Raw genomic sequence first — 17,857 nt, 5'->3', positions numbered from 1 at the left:
AGGCACAGGGCGGGCAAGTGCGATGGGGGCGGGCACTTGCTTTAAAAGCAGCCTGGAGGCCCCGCCAGCTCACCCCACAGGAACCCGCCAGGATTTCCTCCTGCCTATCAGCAGCCTGCAGGCGGAAGGGAAGGTGCTGGCTACTGACCCCTGCATGGATGGTCTAGGCCCTGCTTGGGGCTTCCTGACCCCGGGACCCTTCTCCTGGCGTCACAGTCTCCAAGTCCACCATTAGCCACAAACCTAGGGTCTACCAGAGGTTGGGGAAAAATTCAAATGCAAATGCACACAACTCCCTGCTCTAAACGTCTGCAATGGCTAATTGGAGGGATCGGTGGGGGAGGGGTTGGGGGGTGCGGTGTTCAGCCCCTGAATCAGGTCTGTCTGCTTCAAACTCCAACTGCTGTGGGCAACAGCAGGCCTCTAACTCCCTGCGGGGCTCTGCGCCGAGTGCACAGCAGACTGCCCCTCCTCCCACGCGCCCCAGCTACCCCTCTGACTAGTCCGGCCCCAACCTTGTCTCTACATCTCCCTCTCCCCCCAGGGGCCTTCTCAGTGCTCTCCCTCCTGACCCATCTCTTCCCCACTCGGGAGCCCTGCACACAGCTGTCCACACGAGGCCAGCCTCTCTGACCGTCACTGCTCTCTCTTGCTCTGCCCCAGCCACGTCAAGCAGCTGCCCCTCCAGACCCTCTCTCAGGGACTGACCTCAAGGTCCAGTCTCAGATCAAAGGTCATTAGCCTTCATCTCATCATAGGGACAAAGCTGACCCTGGTTTACTTAATTTTCTGTCACCTGCTAGAATGTCAGCTATAGGAGAACAGGGACAGTATCTGTCTAGCTCACACAGTAGATGCTCAATACAGATTTGGGCAACAAATGAAAGGGTGAATGTGGCTACTTTTGGGACCTCTCTGTCACTGGTAGGCAAACAGGCTTGGAGGGGCTAGGTAACTTGTCTAAGGTTGCTCAGCTAAGCAGTGTGAAGATCCAATCCCAAGACTGCTGCCTGCAGAGTGCCCCCTCCAACAGTGCACAGCCCCCTGCAACAGGTCAAGTCCTCACTGGACCAAGGCTGGGTGGACTGCTGACATGCTGGGCTGTGGGGCCTGGAATAGTAGCTCAGGTGGCGAGGCCTCTGTGTGCTCTGCCCGGGTACAGTGTACCTGCCCCTGGTTGTCACTGTCCTGTTTACAGAGGGATAGGATGAGAGGCAGGTGGCCATTTGTTTAGTGCTTTTGACAATGGCCTGACTGGGGGAAGCCTTGTCACATGCCCCCTCCTACGTATCCTCAGCAGGCTCCCATTCCCCTTACCAGTTGGTGGGGCCACTGGGCTGGTCTGTGATCTGGCTAGGAGGTTCAGTAGGGAGACCTTCCCTTTAGGGGTCCCCCATGCTCTCAGTTTTCTTGGGCAGAATGGGTCCTCTAGGCCAAGATCCCCACCCCACTGGCACCCAGGGAAAACTAAGCAGAAGCAGGCCTGGGAGCCGCCAGCCTGGCAACTCCCCACTCACCTCCTCCCCAATGCTGCCCACATGTCCAGCACCTTGGGGACTGAGGCTCCTGACTGGACCAGGATGAGAGAGGGAGGCAAGAAGGGCTTAAGGGCCCTGCTTTGGGGTTAGGAATGGGTTAAGTAACGTTGGGACACAGTGTCTGGGTCCCAAGGAAGTCTTAGGTTCTACCTCAGCATGGCTTCCTGAGGCAATCCCCACCTCCCAGGACATGAGCAGGCACAGGTGGGCACCGCCCTCCTCTCCACGATCCACACCTGGGGCTGATTCCCCACTGGCCTCCCCCTGCAGCCATCTTGAAGAGACCCCCCAGGCCCCATGCGGTAAGGAATCCTGGACTCTAGGCCTTACCCTCACTCACAACAGACTGCAGCCTTTGGTGGGGCCGGGCCCAGGCATGACACCCGACCCAAAGGCAAAGGGCAGTGAGCTTGTGTGCCTGGAGGCTCATGGTTTAGCCACAGCCCAGCATGGCCCTGTCCAAAGACCCCACTTCACACCTGCCCCTGCCCCTCAGGTTCCAGTGCCACCCGCCCAACCTCTGGCCCTGGGAGAGCCACTCCTTTTGCCTTCCATCCCCTCTGCCTCTCCTCCCTCTATCCTTTCCCCTAATATCTCACTTTCCTGCATCTCTAGGGGTCCCTCTCTACCTCAGGCCCTGTCCTGGGCCAATACCCTGCTGGAACCCCAGAGGACGCTGAAATAAAAGACCCAGACTGTGCCAAACTCTACTTTATTGGAACAGATAAAATAGGCAACAGAATTCATACCAGTGCTGGCAGCTCTAGGTCCCCAGCCCCCATCCCTCTCAGCCCCAGGCCTGGGGGGCTCCTGCCCCCCACGGAGCTCTCCCACTTGTCTGGACCAGAAGTTTCCACTTTGGAAAACTGCACAGGGTGGGAACTTTCAATGTGCATTTTGTTGCCAGCTTCACGGTTAGCAGCAAACGCCCACGACAGCAACATCAACAAGACTGGGCTTGACGTTTCAGGAAAAGACACGTGAAAGAGTAAACAGGACCCACGACGCCATGTGTTGACAACGGTCCTATGACAGAAGATATGACACTGCTATGCCTGGCCACACACCACCAGGGGTAGGCAACAGGTCCACAGGAGGCCGATGGCACCTGGAGGCCCCTGAGGAGCCGGCCCTTTCACTCCTGGGACTAGAAAGAATCGACTGAACATAGATGTTCACATTCTCTGGGAGGACAGTCAAATGAAGGTACCAAGAGAGGAGAAATCATTTTAAAAAGAACAAAGAAAGCCTGCTTCCCTGCACTGAGTGGACGCCAGGCTGGCCACAGAGGGCAGCAAGAGCCAGCTGCAACCTGGGCTAGCCAGTGAGCTCAACGGGCAGCTCCCGGCCGCACAGGGCCTCCCACTGGCGAGCCAAGAGTGAGATGAGCTTCTCGCGGCTCTCGGCACTGGGCACAAACACCTGCCACTGGACCTCGTGGCCCTGGCCAGCTCTGGCCAGGCCTCCTGGCACCTCTCCGAAGTGGTCCAGGGTGACGTTGCCCATGAGGTCGTGGCCTTGCACATCATCAAAAACGAGGGTGAGAGCCTGCGGGTAGGTCTGGTAGCCCATGAGCACTCGGTCCAGGTCCCGGACGCGGCGGCCATCGTCTAGCTGGTACCGGTCCCTCTGTGGCGGCTCTTTGGCAAACTCGGGCAGTGGGTAGTGGACGAAGTCCTCTTCCAGAAGGAAGATCTCGGTGCTGGTGAGCAGGAGCGTTTTGGGGCGCAGCATGCCCCTGCAGCGCCCAGGTGGTGGTGTGCCCACCTGGAAGGCCTGCACATACAGCAGGATGCTGAGCGCCGGTGCCTTCTCCGGGTCAGCCATCTTCTGGGCCACAGTGAATGTCAGGTCCCCGATCTCCTCCTCGCTGGGGTAGGTGAACTTGACACGGCTCGAGTGGATCAGCTCATAGTTCTCCATCTTCCCTGTAGAGAGAGATGCCCACTAGGGCTGCAGCCTAGAACTGGGCTGTGGGGGGCTGGGAGTGCCAGCAGCCCCATGCCACCCAGAGGCTGCAGCATGAGCTGCCACCTGTCAGAGGTGGGTGAGAGCATTGCAAGCTCCATGCCCAGCTGCAGAGCCACAGGCCAGCAGCCCAGAGCAGGGCAGACACCTGGGGTGTGTCTATCAGATGGCAGAGGGTTTGCTGGGATGGAGACTTTGCCATGGAAAACCCTAGCCGGTTAAGCACAACGAGGGAGGAAAAAGTGAGAAAGAGAAGCAGAGGCAAGCTGCAGCCCTTGGGGTTGACGAGAAGGCCAGAGGGCCTGTCTACAGCCTGAGCTGGGCAGGGGTACCTGTGGTCTTGTTCCCAAACTCAGAGTAGAAGTCCTTGTCGACAGGCTCAGGAGAGGGCGTGCGTTCCAGAGAGGAGAGCACCGCCATGAGGTGCTGAAGGAAGCAGTGTGTCAGGTAACTGTCCCGAGTTAAGCAAGTCACCACTTGCATGGGGGAGGAACCTGTAGAAGGCGCTGGTCAGGTTGTAGGCAGCTGCCCCCACAAGCCCTGCCCCTGAAGCTATCTCCAGTCTCTAGCAGATCAGTGTGGAGCTGAAGGCCATGGAGCCAGGGCCAGGAAGGCCCATGTGGGAAAGTGTCACAGGGCCTGAGGATGCAACCATTTCTCAGGCGGAAGGGCTATGACATTTTTCTGGAAGGGAATACGGAGGCATTAGGGAAAGAGCTTAGCTTTCTCTCTTCAGGAAGTGTGAGTCAGAAACATCCTGCCCTTGAGCACAGGGCCCGAGCTGTCTGCCCTCCCGGCATTTTGCTGCCTGTGCCCCTCCCATTCTGAGCCCTGGCGGGTGAGTCCTGCACTCTCAGCAGTTCCTAAAGCTGCTTCCTCCCATGGTGAAATGGCTTGTGAGCACAGAGATAACCCTGCCTGCGATAGTGCACCCACATATGGAAGGTAGAAGCCCACTGGTACTGGCCTCCATCTAAAATAGGACGAAGCAGTGGTCACTCACCCGTCAGCCGGAAATACTGGTCAAAAAGCCCGACGTTGACTGTCTGCAGGTCACTGAGTTTTAAAACAAAGCACTGGGAGATATGGAAGGGACTGTTGTTGTAGTCGGTGTTTTTCTGATGCCAGAAATCTGCAATGGAGAGAAGGACGGTGGTGGCTGTGCCAGGTGAACACGATGAGCCTAGGCACACAGCTGAGTCCAGCAGGAATGGGTTCTGTCGGCTGGCCGGCTGCTGGGGAGCCGCCACCACCCTCCATGCACACAAGGCCTCATGGGCAATGTGTTCTAGGGTCTGAGCCACACCTGGCTCAGGGAGTCACCAGGGGCTTCCATTGAGGGCCCCAGGAGCAGAGGCTGTTCAATACCTCCTCATGGCTTAGTGCCTAGGCGCCTGCTGGGCCCTGGTTGGCCTTAGGTCCCTCATGACAGAGCCGGCGGGGGAGTGCTGTTTCACCCCTCTGACCTAACAAGAGATTCTCAGTTCAGTGCAGCCGAGTCACTGCTGCCTGAGGCCACATGACTGGCTCTATGATGGAGCCATCTCAGGCGTGGGTTCCCAGTTCCCTGGACGGCAGCAGGCCCCAGTGCCTACCCTGCAGCGGTTCTGAGAAGTAACGGCGGAGGCCGTCGTGCAGCACGAAATACATGGCCTTGGTGGAGAGCAGCACACAAGCGGTCACCTCGAGCCCTGGGGTCTGGTAGAACACCACTGAGGACCACATGAGGTGCCTCAGCTCCTCGTTCTCCACCTGGATACAAAGGGGCTGGGTTTGTGCCTGCAGGAAAGCAGGGCCAGGCAGAACATACAGTTCTCTTCCAGACTGTGCCTGACAACAGACCTATGGGCAGGGCACCCCGTTAGCTCCACCACCCTGGTGGCATGCCCACAACCTGGGAAGGGAGACTCAGGACTGTCATTACATCTTGTCAATGGACTGACAGACTTGGAAGCAGAGAAGACTTGAGGGGTGAAAAATGGGTGTGGAGTGGGGTCTGCCAGGGGCCCAAGGAGAGGAGTGGCACGATGGGACAACTGAGGAGGGAAGGGTAGTCCAGGACCTCCCAACCAGAGCCCTCAAAGCTGTGAACAGCTGAAGCTGAGGGAAAAGCCAGCACAGAGAAGTCAGAGAATTGGAGGCTGACCCCAACTTGAGCTCTGCCACACCCCCAGGACCAACTGTGCTACCTTTCCCCACCAGAACCACCCAGCAAGACCCGCACCCAGGCCACTACCTCAGCAATGCTGCTGTGGAAGAACTCAATGATGGCGCTCCCACGCAGGCTGGCAATGTGCCGGAGCGATGGGCAGGCAGGCAGATGGGAGGGGATCTGATTCTCCTCTGAGGTGGCCTGGATCAGGTGCTCACTTGGGTACTGCACAGGGGCCTCAGCTTGTGCCAAGGCCTCCGCTGGGACTGAGGCCTCCACCAAGGCTGGAGCCGGGGTCTCTGCTGGGGTCTCCTCTGGGGTCAAGGCCTCTGCTGGTGCTGGTGCCTCTGGGCCTGAGGCCTCTGCCTGGGCCAGAGCTGGGACCACCACTGGGGCTGGGACTGGCACCTCCTCTGGGGCTGGGGCTGGAGCTATAGCCTCTGCCCGGGTGTCCGTTGGATGCTGGTCACTGCTGCATCTCCCAATGCCCCAAGAAACACTACATTAAGATGTGGACCCAAATGGAGACTAGTATCACATGTACAACTGCTGAGTGTGAGGGGAATGCGTGTACCACACTCCACCTCTGGGGTCTCTTGGGATTTCATCACCTGGTTCTCAAAGGGAAGGCAAAACAGCAGGAAAAAAGTACCCAGGACCTTTCTCTTGGGAGGGAGATGGGCAGATGGGAACAGGATAGGCCATCTGCCTACCCGAGGCTGGGAAGGTGGTCACAGTGTCAGAAATGCCACTGGAGTCCAGAGCACAACCCCACGTGCCCAGAGCTGGGACCTGGGCACACTCAGGTCTGAGAATCAAAAGCTCAAATTGCCCCTCTGCCTTTGGGTTCTCCTCAGGTGGCTTGGGCTTCCCCTCCACCCCAACCTGGCCACCAAGGAACAAGGTCACACTAAATTTTCACTGGTCTGCTCTAAGCCCTAGATCAAAAATGCTCAAAACCTCAGAACCCTTAAAGCCCGTGGACACTGTCTTATCAATTGGACAGTCCAGCTATCAAGTCTGATGCCTGGGGCTCTGACCTTGCACTAGGCCACACGTCCCTAAGAAGCCTCTGGGCTGTCCTCCTGCTGTCACAGGGCAGAGATGCATCTGTGGGAACGAAGCAAGGACCTCTTTCTGCATGGAGTCCCCACTGAGGGCAGATTCCAGCCAGGCTTTGGGGTGGCAGGGAAATGTCATCAAAGCCTTAGCACAGGGGCAGAGAAATGAAGAGACGGCTGTGCAGGGCCGTCTCGGGCACAAGCTGTTCTCCAGCACCTAGACGTCCGGGGTTTCTGGAGGGCATGGGATTTGAGCTGGGCACAAGAGGGGCACCCAATTCAGTCAAGAAGAGGTTGGAAGCATCAGCTGAGGGGTGCAGGTTGGAGTGAGGTGCTGGGCTAAGAACACGGTCTCCACTGTCCACTAGCATGGAAGAGAAGGGGAGCTGGGCCGTGTCTAGGGACAGAAGGGAGACAAATGAAAGGCTTCCTTGCCCAGGGTGGGAAAGCCCCAGCACATGTGAAGCCAGGGAGCAGTGAAAGGGAACAGGGGTGCCCTTAAGGGCACAGGTCCCTCAAGCCCCAGGTGGAGGTGAGCTGGGGGTGTGACCACCCCCCAGGCTCCCTCTGCCCCAGTCGCAGGCAGCCCACAGAAAAACCCAGGGAGGGAGCTCAGGGAAAGCCAGGCTCAGGGGGCAGAAGCAGGGTAGAGAGGACAATGAAAATGAACAGGATGGGGCTGCAAGCTGCTACTCCTTCCCTCTCAGTGCCTCCGTATCCTCAGAAGAAATGGAGCTTTGCATGAGGTGGCCACCCCTCTCACACACTCAGACCTCACTGCTCTAAGCCAACAGGTTCCTTCAGAAGGGACTCCCCAAACTACATGCAGAAAGAGGGCCCATCAGCAACCCAGGTCTTCCTGAAAAGGGCTGTGTGACTCTCAATGGGGTAAGTCTTGGAGCTGAGTGTCAGAGGCAGGTGACACCTAAAGCAGTCCCCTGGGCCAGAGAGGGGTTGGTGGCTCTTAGAGGCTGTGCCTAGGCCTGGTGGAGCAGAGCTGAGGAGGCCATACACGGTCAGGGGCCATCTCCCCAGCCTGTCCTGCAGTGGTGGCAGGAGCCCGGGAACCCAGATCCAACCATGCAGGGCTGTAAGTGGCAAGGGACTCAGCCAGACTGTCCTTGTGAAAGGACAGTTTTCTTAGGCCTCTTCTGAAGCCCTGGGAGAGGAGAAGCATCCCAGTGCCAAGCCCAAGAGAGACAAGGACACTCTGAGGGTGGTCAGGAACTGAGAGGCAGCTGAGGAGCTGGGCCCACCCCGGGCCCACTCACACACTGCGGGTGCTCATGACTCAATTTGGGGCGCGTGGTCTTAGACACAGCGATGTGGACTCCCTGGGCACATAGCAGCCTCATGCCCCTGGCCCCAACACCTGTGTTCAGTCTCACCTGACCCTGCCCTCAGCGGGTTGGCCACTCACAAGTGGGCTCTGGGACTGGCCCCCAGTTGCAGGGGTCTTGGCGATGACCACAGTCTTCAAGTCCTGCAGTGAGGCCCGCAGCTGGTTGTAGATGCGTAGGAAGTGGAACTTCTCATGGGGCAGCACGAAGATGGCGGTGACAAATCGGTAGCCTATAAGCAGCTCCAGCACGTGACCATCGGCAAAGGCGCCCCGAGGCTGGGTGCAGCTGCGAGTGGGGTCCAGCAGCACTGTGGAGAGTGGTACTCGGCTGAGCTTGAAACTGTTGCGGTTGCGACAGTTGTGCGTCCCGCGGTTGGGCATGGGATTGAAGTCAGCCTTGATGACGTTGAGGTGCTGGGGTGTGAGCAGCAGCCAGTAGGGGATGGCAGCAGACTTGACGGCTTCAGAGGGTGCACAGCAGGAGCGCCGCACAGCTGAGCACAACGTGCAGCTGGCCCACTCAATGTTGCCTGAGTAGTCCCCAGCAGCTGTCTGCACCATGCGCTTGTCGCTGTAGACCAGGTAGACAGGGAAGCAACCCTGGCTGCGCTCCTGGCAGCCGCCTGCCACCTTGTAGAAAGTGAGCAGCTGGCGGAGGAACTCCTGCAGGCTGGTGTGGCTGCCATAGAGCACGGGGCTGCACAGCATGGCCATGTGCTGTGGGGCGAAGCATGAGCGCAAGTCAGCATGGAACTCGTGCAGGTTGGCGGCATCCGAAATGATGAAGAGCGTGTTCTCACTGTGCCGCACCTTGAGCACTAGACACAGCTCTGGCATGAGAAAGCCAAACTCAGTGAGGTCACCGTGTGGGAAACAGAAGACGAAGCGCAAGGATGAGAGGATGTGCTGGCTGCTGCCCCTTGACTCCTGGTGTGGGATCTCAAAGACAGCGATGCCGAAGTCGGTGAGCACGAGGCAGGCCGCAAACTGGCGGATGCTGCCCTGCACATGGATCAGGAAGCACCAGAGCACCTTGAGGATGCGGATGTGCTCCAGCAGGAAGTCCTCATCTGCACCCAGGGCCCACTCCAGGGCTAGGCGTTCCTCCTCACCCTCCTCCTCCTCCTCTTCTTCCTCCTCTTCTTCCTCCTCTCCCCGGCCTCCCCCATTCTCTTCCTCCATGTCTGGAGGCCCCATTTCAAAGTAGCGGTTCTCAGCAACATCCTCTTCTTCATCATCGTCATCCTCGCCCTGCTCACCCTGGCCCTCCTCCCGCTGGTTGGCTGCTTCAATCCAGGCGGGCAGCTGCCTCTCAATGGCCTGCCGGATGAGTGTGCTGAGGCGCTGGATAAAGTCCTGGTTGGTGGCTGTGTAGCCAATGCAGGTGAAGGGCAGAAAGATGATTTGGCCGGACCCGGGCACCACCTGGACCTCTGGCTCTGTGTGCTCTGGGCTGTGTGAGGAGAAGTCAGGTCAGTGACATGCTGGGCTGGATGTCCCACCTCTCAAGTCTGGGCCTATTGCTGCACCCTGGTCCCAAGGAACCAACTCACGGGTCTCCCAAGCCTGCTAAATAGACGAGCCTATTCCTAGGACAAGTGCCCTGTTGGGGAACCAAAGTGCCAGAAGGTTGGGACCACCAGTTTCTTCAGAGTCCACATGCCCAAGTCTCAGATGACAGGTATTCAGCACAGTCCTGTCCACACATCACACAGGTTCTCCTCTCCAACAAAAGCATCACAAGACACTAACCATTCCATGCTGGCCGTGAGCCCCAGAGGCACTGAGTGCTCCAGGGCCTGGACTCGCCTGAGGACAATAGGTCCCGTTAGGGGCACCCGTTCTTGGGACCTTCACATTTAAATTCGAGCTCCTCTTGGCCACTGCTGCTGCCCTTGTGAAAGTGTGTGCACTGGGGCTGAGAAACCTCCTCCACAAAGGTTCAGAGAGGGAACACTTCAGGCTTTGGGAGCAACCCATCCACATAATCTTTTTTACTCTCCTGTTTTTAAACAGTCCTTTAAGAATGAAATAATCATTCTTAGCTCCCAGGCTGTGGACCAAACCAGCCTTGATCTGCCAACCCTTTGTGTAAGATAACCTACGTCAGGCAAAGTTCAGGGATTCAAATTTAGATGTGGGCCAGAACTCATCTCATCTGTGCTTATTTAAAGAGATAGTTCTGCTGGACTTCTGTGAACAGATTTTTAACAAAATTCAACCAGTTACCACTAGCCCACACCCGAGTGTGTCAGAAGACCCAGATGGCCTTCTTAACCTCTTCCTTACCCTGTACCGCCAACTGCTCCAGGCATGTCCCTGAAATCATCAGAAGGTACCTGATAGAGAAGGAAATGTGGTCAGCCCCCACCTGCTGCAGCCATCCCCTGGCATTTACTGGTGCTGGGCCCTGACCCAGGCACCCTGCTCTCCTTCCCTCCCTCCCTCCTTGCAGAAGTTCCTCACCATACCTAGCTCCATTCTGTGGTAGATTCTGGGCCCCAGAGGCAGAGACACCCAGTTATGCCACCACTGAACAGTAGGGCTGATACTCAACCGGGTCTGTCTGCCCCTAGCCCACACTCCCAACTCCTGGGCCAAAGCCTCTTGTCACTCTGTAGCTCAGCCTGTGCCTCCAGGTCTGGCATCCAAGTGCTCCCTGTGCCACCCCACTGGGTCCACGAGAACGGCATGCCAATTCCGTAACTGGCCAGCAGAAGTCACAACAAACAGGGACTATGCCGCTTCTAGCAAGGCCTTCCCAGAGATCTCTGAGCAACTGGGAGACCTAGGGCTAGGGAACCTCCTTCCTACTACATGACCCCAGGGAGGGTGAAGGAAGAGAGTGCCAAGGAGTACTGGGACAGGGCAAGGACTCTGCAAACTACTCAGGGTCACACAGCCGTAACTCTGTTGCTGAACAGAGACAGGGCTGGAGAGAGGCCTAGGTAGCAAGTACGCTTCCCACACACGGCAAATGAGCCACTCACAACACACTTGCCTTCCTCCTCTCCCAGGACACATGAAGAAGCTCCCGAACCCTCAGCAATAGTCACAGAGAAGGTGCCAGAGTTATGATGTGTCCCAAACTTACAGGGTGACATGTAAGAATGGCCAGAATGGTCCTCGGTGCCAGGCAGCAGGGGAGAAACTCTTCCTGCTGGGTTTGGAATTCAAACAAGCCCCGGCCCCCTGACCCCAGGACCTTCTGAACTGCCTTCCCTAGGGGAGTCCCTAGAACTAAAGGTCATCTGGTTTTGGCCCCCAGGGCCCACTGAGAGAGAATTGTCTATTCCCATTAATGGGGGGGGGGTTGGGGAGGCAGAGGAGGAGAGGGAGAGGGAGAGAGAAGAGGAGGGAAGGAGAGGGAGGCTGAACATAAATCCTTAATCACAAAGCAGAGCACACCAAGCACTGGAAGCATCTGCCACAACTCTGGCCAGGCCACCTCCTACTTCCAGACAGCCTCAGAGAGCTGGCACAGAGGTAAGCAACCCCTAGAAGTAGGGGGCAGGCATTACCTGTCCTGCAGGGATGGACTCCAAGGAATCAGAGCATCCCCTGGCAATGGGCCGGTCCTCAGGAGTAAGACTGTCGGTGGATGAGAGGCTGCTGGCCAGGGCCTCCTCTTGCACAAACATGATTCCTGGAGAGACCAGGGGCAGGCGGGTGGGACAGCAGGGCAAGGAGAGCAGCCATTCAACAAATGGGGCTGGGCCCTCAGGATTCCAGCACGGCGGGGGCTAGTCAGACCCCTGAACCCAGCCACATGGAGTACAGAATGAAATGTTAAAACTGAAACCTTAAACTAATTTGAAGAAAGAACAAATGACTGCTTATCTAATCTCAGGGTAGAGAGAGACTTTCTGAACCTAAATTCAAAGGAAGAATTTGAAGTGTGACTACATAAAAACTAAACTTTCATAAGTAAAAAGAGAAACCTAAGGTAAGTCAAAATCAAATGAAATGAGAAAAAAGTACTTGCAACATTCGACAAACATTTATGTTTAATCTACAAAAGTCTGCTACAGATGACAAAAATGGGGAGGGGGAAGCTAGAAATCCCATTAGGAGACAGACAACGAAGAGGCAGACACATTCCACAGAAGAATGGCCAACAGATATCAGATGAAACAATGTTCACCCTCCTTCACAAATAATCACAGAAGCCGCCTGCAAGCTGGAATAAGACACCAGTTTTGTCTCTCACTTTGGCAAAGTTTAGACTGACTACACTGTGTGGACCTGGCCTAAGTGGGATAGAGGCAGGCAATGGGGTGTGAGCCGGCCCACCTGTCTGGAGAGCAGTTTGGCAGTACATCCATCAAGAGCCTTAAATGTGTTCATTCCTAGAGGCTCTTCCTAGCAAAAATACTAAATGCAGCCTCAGCCCATTCTGACATCTCCACAGAGCTTCACAGACACACAAGGGCACAGGGCCTCGAGGACAACCCATACCCAGTACCTGTGGCCTGCTTGCCACAGAACACATCCCACTGACCCTCCCCTGGACAGCACACATTGATGTATGCGCCTGGAAACAGAGTGCTGAAGCTGTTTTATGAATACAGCATGTCGGGGCGCATTGTTTCACTTCAGCTAGTGGAGGGTAAAGCCTTTTTTAAATGTTCTCCTCAGTGTAGCTAGTCAGATGAACACTGGCGTCAGCCCCTGGTTTCACAGAAATCTGGAGGAGCCCAGGGCTCACCTCCATGGCCAGACTTTACCACCAGTCACCCCGGGTCCAGTGAAATGACTCAGAGCCCCCAGAGGTCAGGCCCTAGTCCAGCTCAGCTGTTGCCTGGGAACAAGACAACTCATGTGGCCCAGGTCTTCTGCCCGTGGGGTAGGCAGGCCAGCAGCCCAAGCCCAGACCCCATTTCCCAGTGCAAGCGAAGCAGTAAGGACTCTGCACAGGCAGGAAGGACAGCAAGCACACAGCGATGCATCAGCGCACTGTTCTTTCCGAGAAGCCTCCCTCCTCCCTCATATGATCAGATCCTACCCATCCTTTGAGGACTCCCTTACACACCACCTCCATTGCAAAGTCCTCTACCCTAGACATACTTCTTCCTCTATGAAATGCCCCAGATAATTCTGCCCTGTTCCCCCTGGGCATAGAGCTCACCTCCCCAAGAGGATTCAAGTTCCTCAGGGGCACTGCCTTGGTCACCTTGAAACCCCCAATAAGGACGTGGGAGACGGAAGCCCTTACTGACCACTCCTGATGAGCCAGAAGCAGTACCCAGTGCTTCCCTGGTGTGCACTCATGCACGCCTCTATTATTTACCACAGTTCATCATGTCTAAGATGCTTAGATGTGGTGCCATCTTGGTCTTAGCAGGTGTCCACGGAAGGTTTTCACACGACTCTGTCACGAATACCAGCTGGCTGACAGCAACTGTGAGACACCACTGACTGAAAGACGCATCTCAACTTCAGAGAAGTCACAAGGCGGAAATGTGTGCATCTTAGAACTGATGAAGCAGGGTGTATATACTTTACAACTGAGAAAACAGAGCTTCAGAGAGGCTGCAAATTGCTTGAAGAAACACGGCCAAGGAAGCTGGGATGCAAACAGCTGGCTGACCCCCAGGAGCCCCTAACCACTAGTCTACAGTCTCCTATCAGCTCTGCACCCTGCACAGAGAGTCCGCCCTGGAATGTCACACATCAGCCCTGATCAGTCACGATTCTCCATGGTTCCAAAAAGCTGTCTAACAGCTCCTGAGATGACCACAGGCCTGGTGTTCACTGGACAGTTCCCTTTCACACAGGCCCCTGACTGTCCATCCAGTTTATTCACAAATACATGCACTTCCAGGGAATCAGGCTGGGAGCAAAGCTGCTCCTACACGGGAGAAATCCATGGCCATTCAGGCAAGATCCAGCAGCACAGGACTAAACACAAATACCTGTGGATCCCTCCATATTAGGGAGAAAGAAAAGCAACGTTTTCTTGCCATTACCCATCCTCCCACCTCCCATCCCCCCTGCCCTGTTCGGAGCGGAGGCAATAAGGATGGGGATAGTCTTTCTGCCTCCTTCCTGGACCAGAGTCAGTACGCACCAGAGCCAGTCAAAAGATGGGGTAGGGGGTACCAGGAAAGTGCTTAGATGGGGCCCAACCTTTGTTTCGCATAAAAAGGAAAGAGATGTGCACACAAAAAGATCCACTGCAGTTTTATTTATAAGAGGTGCAAATCTGTAGATAACATCTAAATGTCCAGTAGCTGGGAAAGAGGAACAGACTACAGTAAGTCACTTGGTGGTGTGTCCCCAGGAGTGGGGGGCAGTGAGGAAGTGAGGCTGAGGCCTGGGTCTGGCTTGTGCAGAGACTTCACCATCAAAGGGCGGGGGGGGGCTGCCTGCAGCTGTGGCCCTGGGGGCAGATGCCTCACTACCCTGCCTGCGGTCTGCTCTTTACCAGCTTGTTCTCTGCTTGCTGGCTCACTCACACAACCAATTCCATAAAGGCTGACTGAGACCCAGCTGGGGCCTGGCCTAGAGGACCAGTTGTATCCTCCCTCCCCCCAGAACCCTAGTCGAGTGGTTCCTCTGCAGGGCTCTGAGGCCTGAAGAGGGCTTTGACCCCAGGGTAGGATATGGGGTCAGGGAAGTGTCTTCAGTGGGATACAAACCTCCCGCCTCCTTTATGTAAAAAAGTAAAATAAAAATCTCTCAGTTGAGTGTTACAAAAGCAAACTGACAATCGCTCTGGCACCTACTGTCACCGCCCCTTCTCCGGAGCGCTCTCCCTCATCTCTCGGCTGTGGCCTCGGTGCACTGCCCTGCAGCAGCTGCCTTAGCCTGAGTACTATCCCTTCTTCCTACCCAGCCTTCCTCTCTGATGTGGTGGCTGCAGTGTTTTGCACCACAGCTTAATCTCCCTCTCATCCTCTGACGTTCGTCACATCCCCTGCTTCGCTAGCATAAATACCGCTGCAGTGAGCACTTCATCTCCCCTTCCCATTACCTTATCCCACCAAGATAAAATCCCCACCGATGGGGTTACCAGGTCAAGGTGTGGGAACATTTTTCTGGCTCTTGAAACATAGGGTCAAACTGTTTTCCCAAGACCTCACACCAAGTTCTGCGTCTCCAGGAGCCCGGGTGGGCGGGCGGCGTTCCTTCCTGTGTGTCCCGAGCCTCGGCTCCACTTGGGACGGCACACCCTCCCCTCTTCTGTGGGGGCCGGGCCAGCAGACACTCTCATGGGACCTGCTTCACTCACTCATCTCCGAGGATGCCTGGGTTCAGAGGTGAAAGCCCTTTGAAAACTCTAAGACAGTGGGCGGGTGAAAGGGATTGGTCTTCCACGGACAGCCTGTCTGGGCGCCACAAACAGTGTTTTGGGGCTGAGCCACAGAAATGAGGTTATGACAAAAGCACGTTTCCCATGCAGGGATCAGGGCAGCCAGCTCAAGAAAGTAACAAGGCCTGGCTTCCCATTAATAAGGAGCCAATCCACCCACACTGCCTGCAAGGGAGTGGGGTCCTAACGAGCTAGCAGCCCTGAGCCTGTTCAGAGAGCAGCCTCAGGGCCCCATTTGATACCCTGTGGCATCCTAGAGAAACTGGATGTGGGTGTCAGAATAACGGGGAGGGAGGGCCTTCAGTAAACAAACAACAGAGCTGAAATCAGGCCAGGCACCCCCACCATGTGCCACCCAGAGAGGAGCTGGCTTGCAGGCCACATACACCTTCCCTGTGTTTGAACCCTGCTGGGAGCAGGTGCCAGCACCTCCCCACAACCCCAGCCCAGTCAGGGGGTCCTGCAGGGCCTGTGTGGCTCTGCTAGGCAGAAAGCTACATGTTTGATTGCTTACCTTGGTTGGAGAGGATGGGCTGGGGCAGGGAGGCGGAGCTGGGAGCCATGGTGGGAGGGGAGCTGCTGGGTCTGACGCAGGGGGCAGCAGAGAGCCGGCAATCCTCACCAACCTAAGAGGGGTACTCAAGTCAGCCCAGGAGAGAAGGATCGAGAAGAACAGAACTTGATAAACCAGGGATGAGGAAAAACCCAGAGGTTCTCACAGATTTGGGGATGGTGAGTCAGTCTCACCTAGTACTTACAACCCTGAGTGGCAGGTACTATCAGCACCACCACCTTACAGATGAGAACAGACAGGCGTGACTTGCCCAAGGTGATGCAGCCAGGGCTCAGTGGCTCTATGAATGCCCATAGCCCAGGCCCACTGTAGCCAGCTGATTCCGTATTGGCTCTTTACCACTCCTCCCAACTCCCACACAAAGACCCACCTTCTTCTCAGGGTGGCCCAGCTTGGACTTGACCTCCTTGGCTTTCTGAATTGCTTTTAGCACTTCCACAGTATCCAGCTCCTTCTCTGTGGTCACCGTGTTGTCCAGACAGACCTACAGAGTCGAGAAATAGCTATGAGCCCAGGGGCTGGCCAGCACATGAGAGCAGACTGGTGGGAGCCCTGCCAGAGTGTGGGCTGGGCCCCATGAGGCTCAGACCACTGAGAGGTAAAACTCCTCAGCCCCGAAAGAAGTAACCCGGGAGCTCCTCAGACTGGCCCAGGCAAGCCTCACACTGCCTGCTCTGTTGCTGGGAGTCCCTTTCCAAAAAGGTAAAGCGGAGTACAGGGTCCATTGAGGGGGCTGGGAATGGGGGAAAGTGGGGCTTGAACAAACCCACCAATTACGGCAGAACTCAGAACAGTGAAGAGCAGTAGGGAAGGCCTTCTGGGTGGGGGAACTGGAGGACAAAGGCAAGGGAAGTGGGCACCCCTATCTGCAAACGTAGGAGGGGCTATGGGCTGGCAGGCAGCATGGGACAGGCAGTGTGGTCAAATGAGGGAAGGTCCAAAGGGCTTGGAGCCAGGAGGGGAAGAAATGCCAACTTGTGAACATTGTCTTGGTGACACTTGGGGACAAAGAGATGGGGAGCAGGGAGGATGAGAGAAGAATGAAAACTTCCAGGTATCTTCTGGCCTGGGATTTGGGAGAATGGGGAAGAGGCCTGCTTGAGGCTAAGGAGACAGGTAAAACTAGCTAAAGACCTGTCTGGTTGGCACGGTGGCAGCTGGCCAGACATACTCAGCAGGCAGCAGATACTGGGCTAGGCTACAACAGCAAAGGTGGGCACACCCTTTGGGTTCATAGTCAGATTTCATGCCCAGAAATTGTCTAGGAAACACAATTATTTTAAATACTTTATTTCTGAACCTTGCCTACAATAATCAATGTTACTTTTAACAAGCTCCACACTCAGTCTGTGCCTGTGGATTCTTGGGGAGCCCCCCAAGCCATAGCTCTGACAGAAGTGATGTGAGGGAAGTCTGATGGGGAGCCTCAGGCCACTGACAGGATGGGGTGCAGGGAGGGTAAGGGCGTTTTTTTCCTGGGGAGGCAGCAGACTTCCCAGAATTGAAAGGCCATTTAGGGTGAGGAAGTCCCCCTGAGGCACACAAGGATAAAACTGGACATCACCCCTTGTTTTGCCTGTGAAGATGTGGACTCAGTTCAGACTGTCTCTTTGACCAAGCTAATCCCCACTCCACCCTCACCCTGGCAGCCTACCTCAGACGCCCTCTCTCCGAACTGAGCCAGCACCTTGGTCCGGTAGTCGGGGATGATGCTCAGAGGGTTGTTCAGCAGAGCCACATGCTCCAGACATGGGAGGCTGCCTATGCTCCTGACCTCCTCCATCTGCAAAGCATGAATTCCATTCCCCCTCTCCCTTCTTTTAACACTTTGGCAACATGACAACACATTTGACAGCCTCTTTTAGATGAAAGCATGCTTACCATTCTTTAAAGTGATAAACACCAAG

At 55.9% G+C, this 17,857-nt stretch overlaps 1 protein-coding gene across 3 annotated transcripts in view; it reads right to left on the bottom strand.

Annotated features, from left to right (window-relative positions):
• Positions 1-2,234: 2,234 nt before the first annotated feature.
• Positions 2,235-17,857, bottom strand: part of NISCH (nischarin) — a 33,863-nt gene continuing 18,240 nt past the window's right edge. For 2 of the 3 annotated variants that reach the window (XM_045832047.1, XM_045832048.1), the window contains 11 exons: positions 17,605-17,733; positions 16,321-16,434; positions 15,891-16,002; positions 11,583-11,707; positions 10,351-10,400; positions 8,108-9,514; positions 5,743-6,130; positions 5,102-5,258; positions 4,510-4,638; positions 3,839-4,000; positions 2,235-3,466 (listed from right to left, as the gene is read on the bottom strand). In XM_045832047.1, the coding sequence (XP_045688003.1) occupies positions 2,856-3,466; positions 3,839-4,000; positions 4,510-4,638; positions 5,102-5,258; positions 5,743-6,130; positions 8,108-9,514; positions 10,351-10,400; positions 11,583-11,707; positions 15,891-16,002; positions 16,321-16,434; positions 17,605-17,733 (3,384 nt within the window). In that variant the 3' untranslated portion in view covers positions 2,235-2,855. Of the gene's footprint in view, positions 3,467-3,838; positions 4,001-4,509; positions 4,639-5,101; positions 5,259-5,742; positions 6,131-8,107; positions 9,515-10,350; positions 10,401-11,582; positions 11,708-14,227; positions 15,312-15,890; positions 16,003-16,320; positions 16,435-17,604; positions 17,734-17,857 lie in introns of those variants that run through there. The other variant, XM_045832049.1, reaches the window with a different exon arrangement.

This window comes from Phyllostomus hastatus, unplaced genomic scaffold, assembly GCF_019186645.2.
Source record: "Phyllostomus hastatus isolate PE091 unplaced genomic scaffold, TTU_PhHast_1.1 phas_contig_16, whole genome shotgun sequence".
Classification (NCBI taxonomy): domain Eukaryota; kingdom Metazoa; phylum Chordata; class Mammalia; order Chiroptera; family Phyllostomidae; genus Phyllostomus; species Phyllostomus hastatus.
This window is presented reverse-complemented; position numbering and strand designations above follow the sequence as displayed.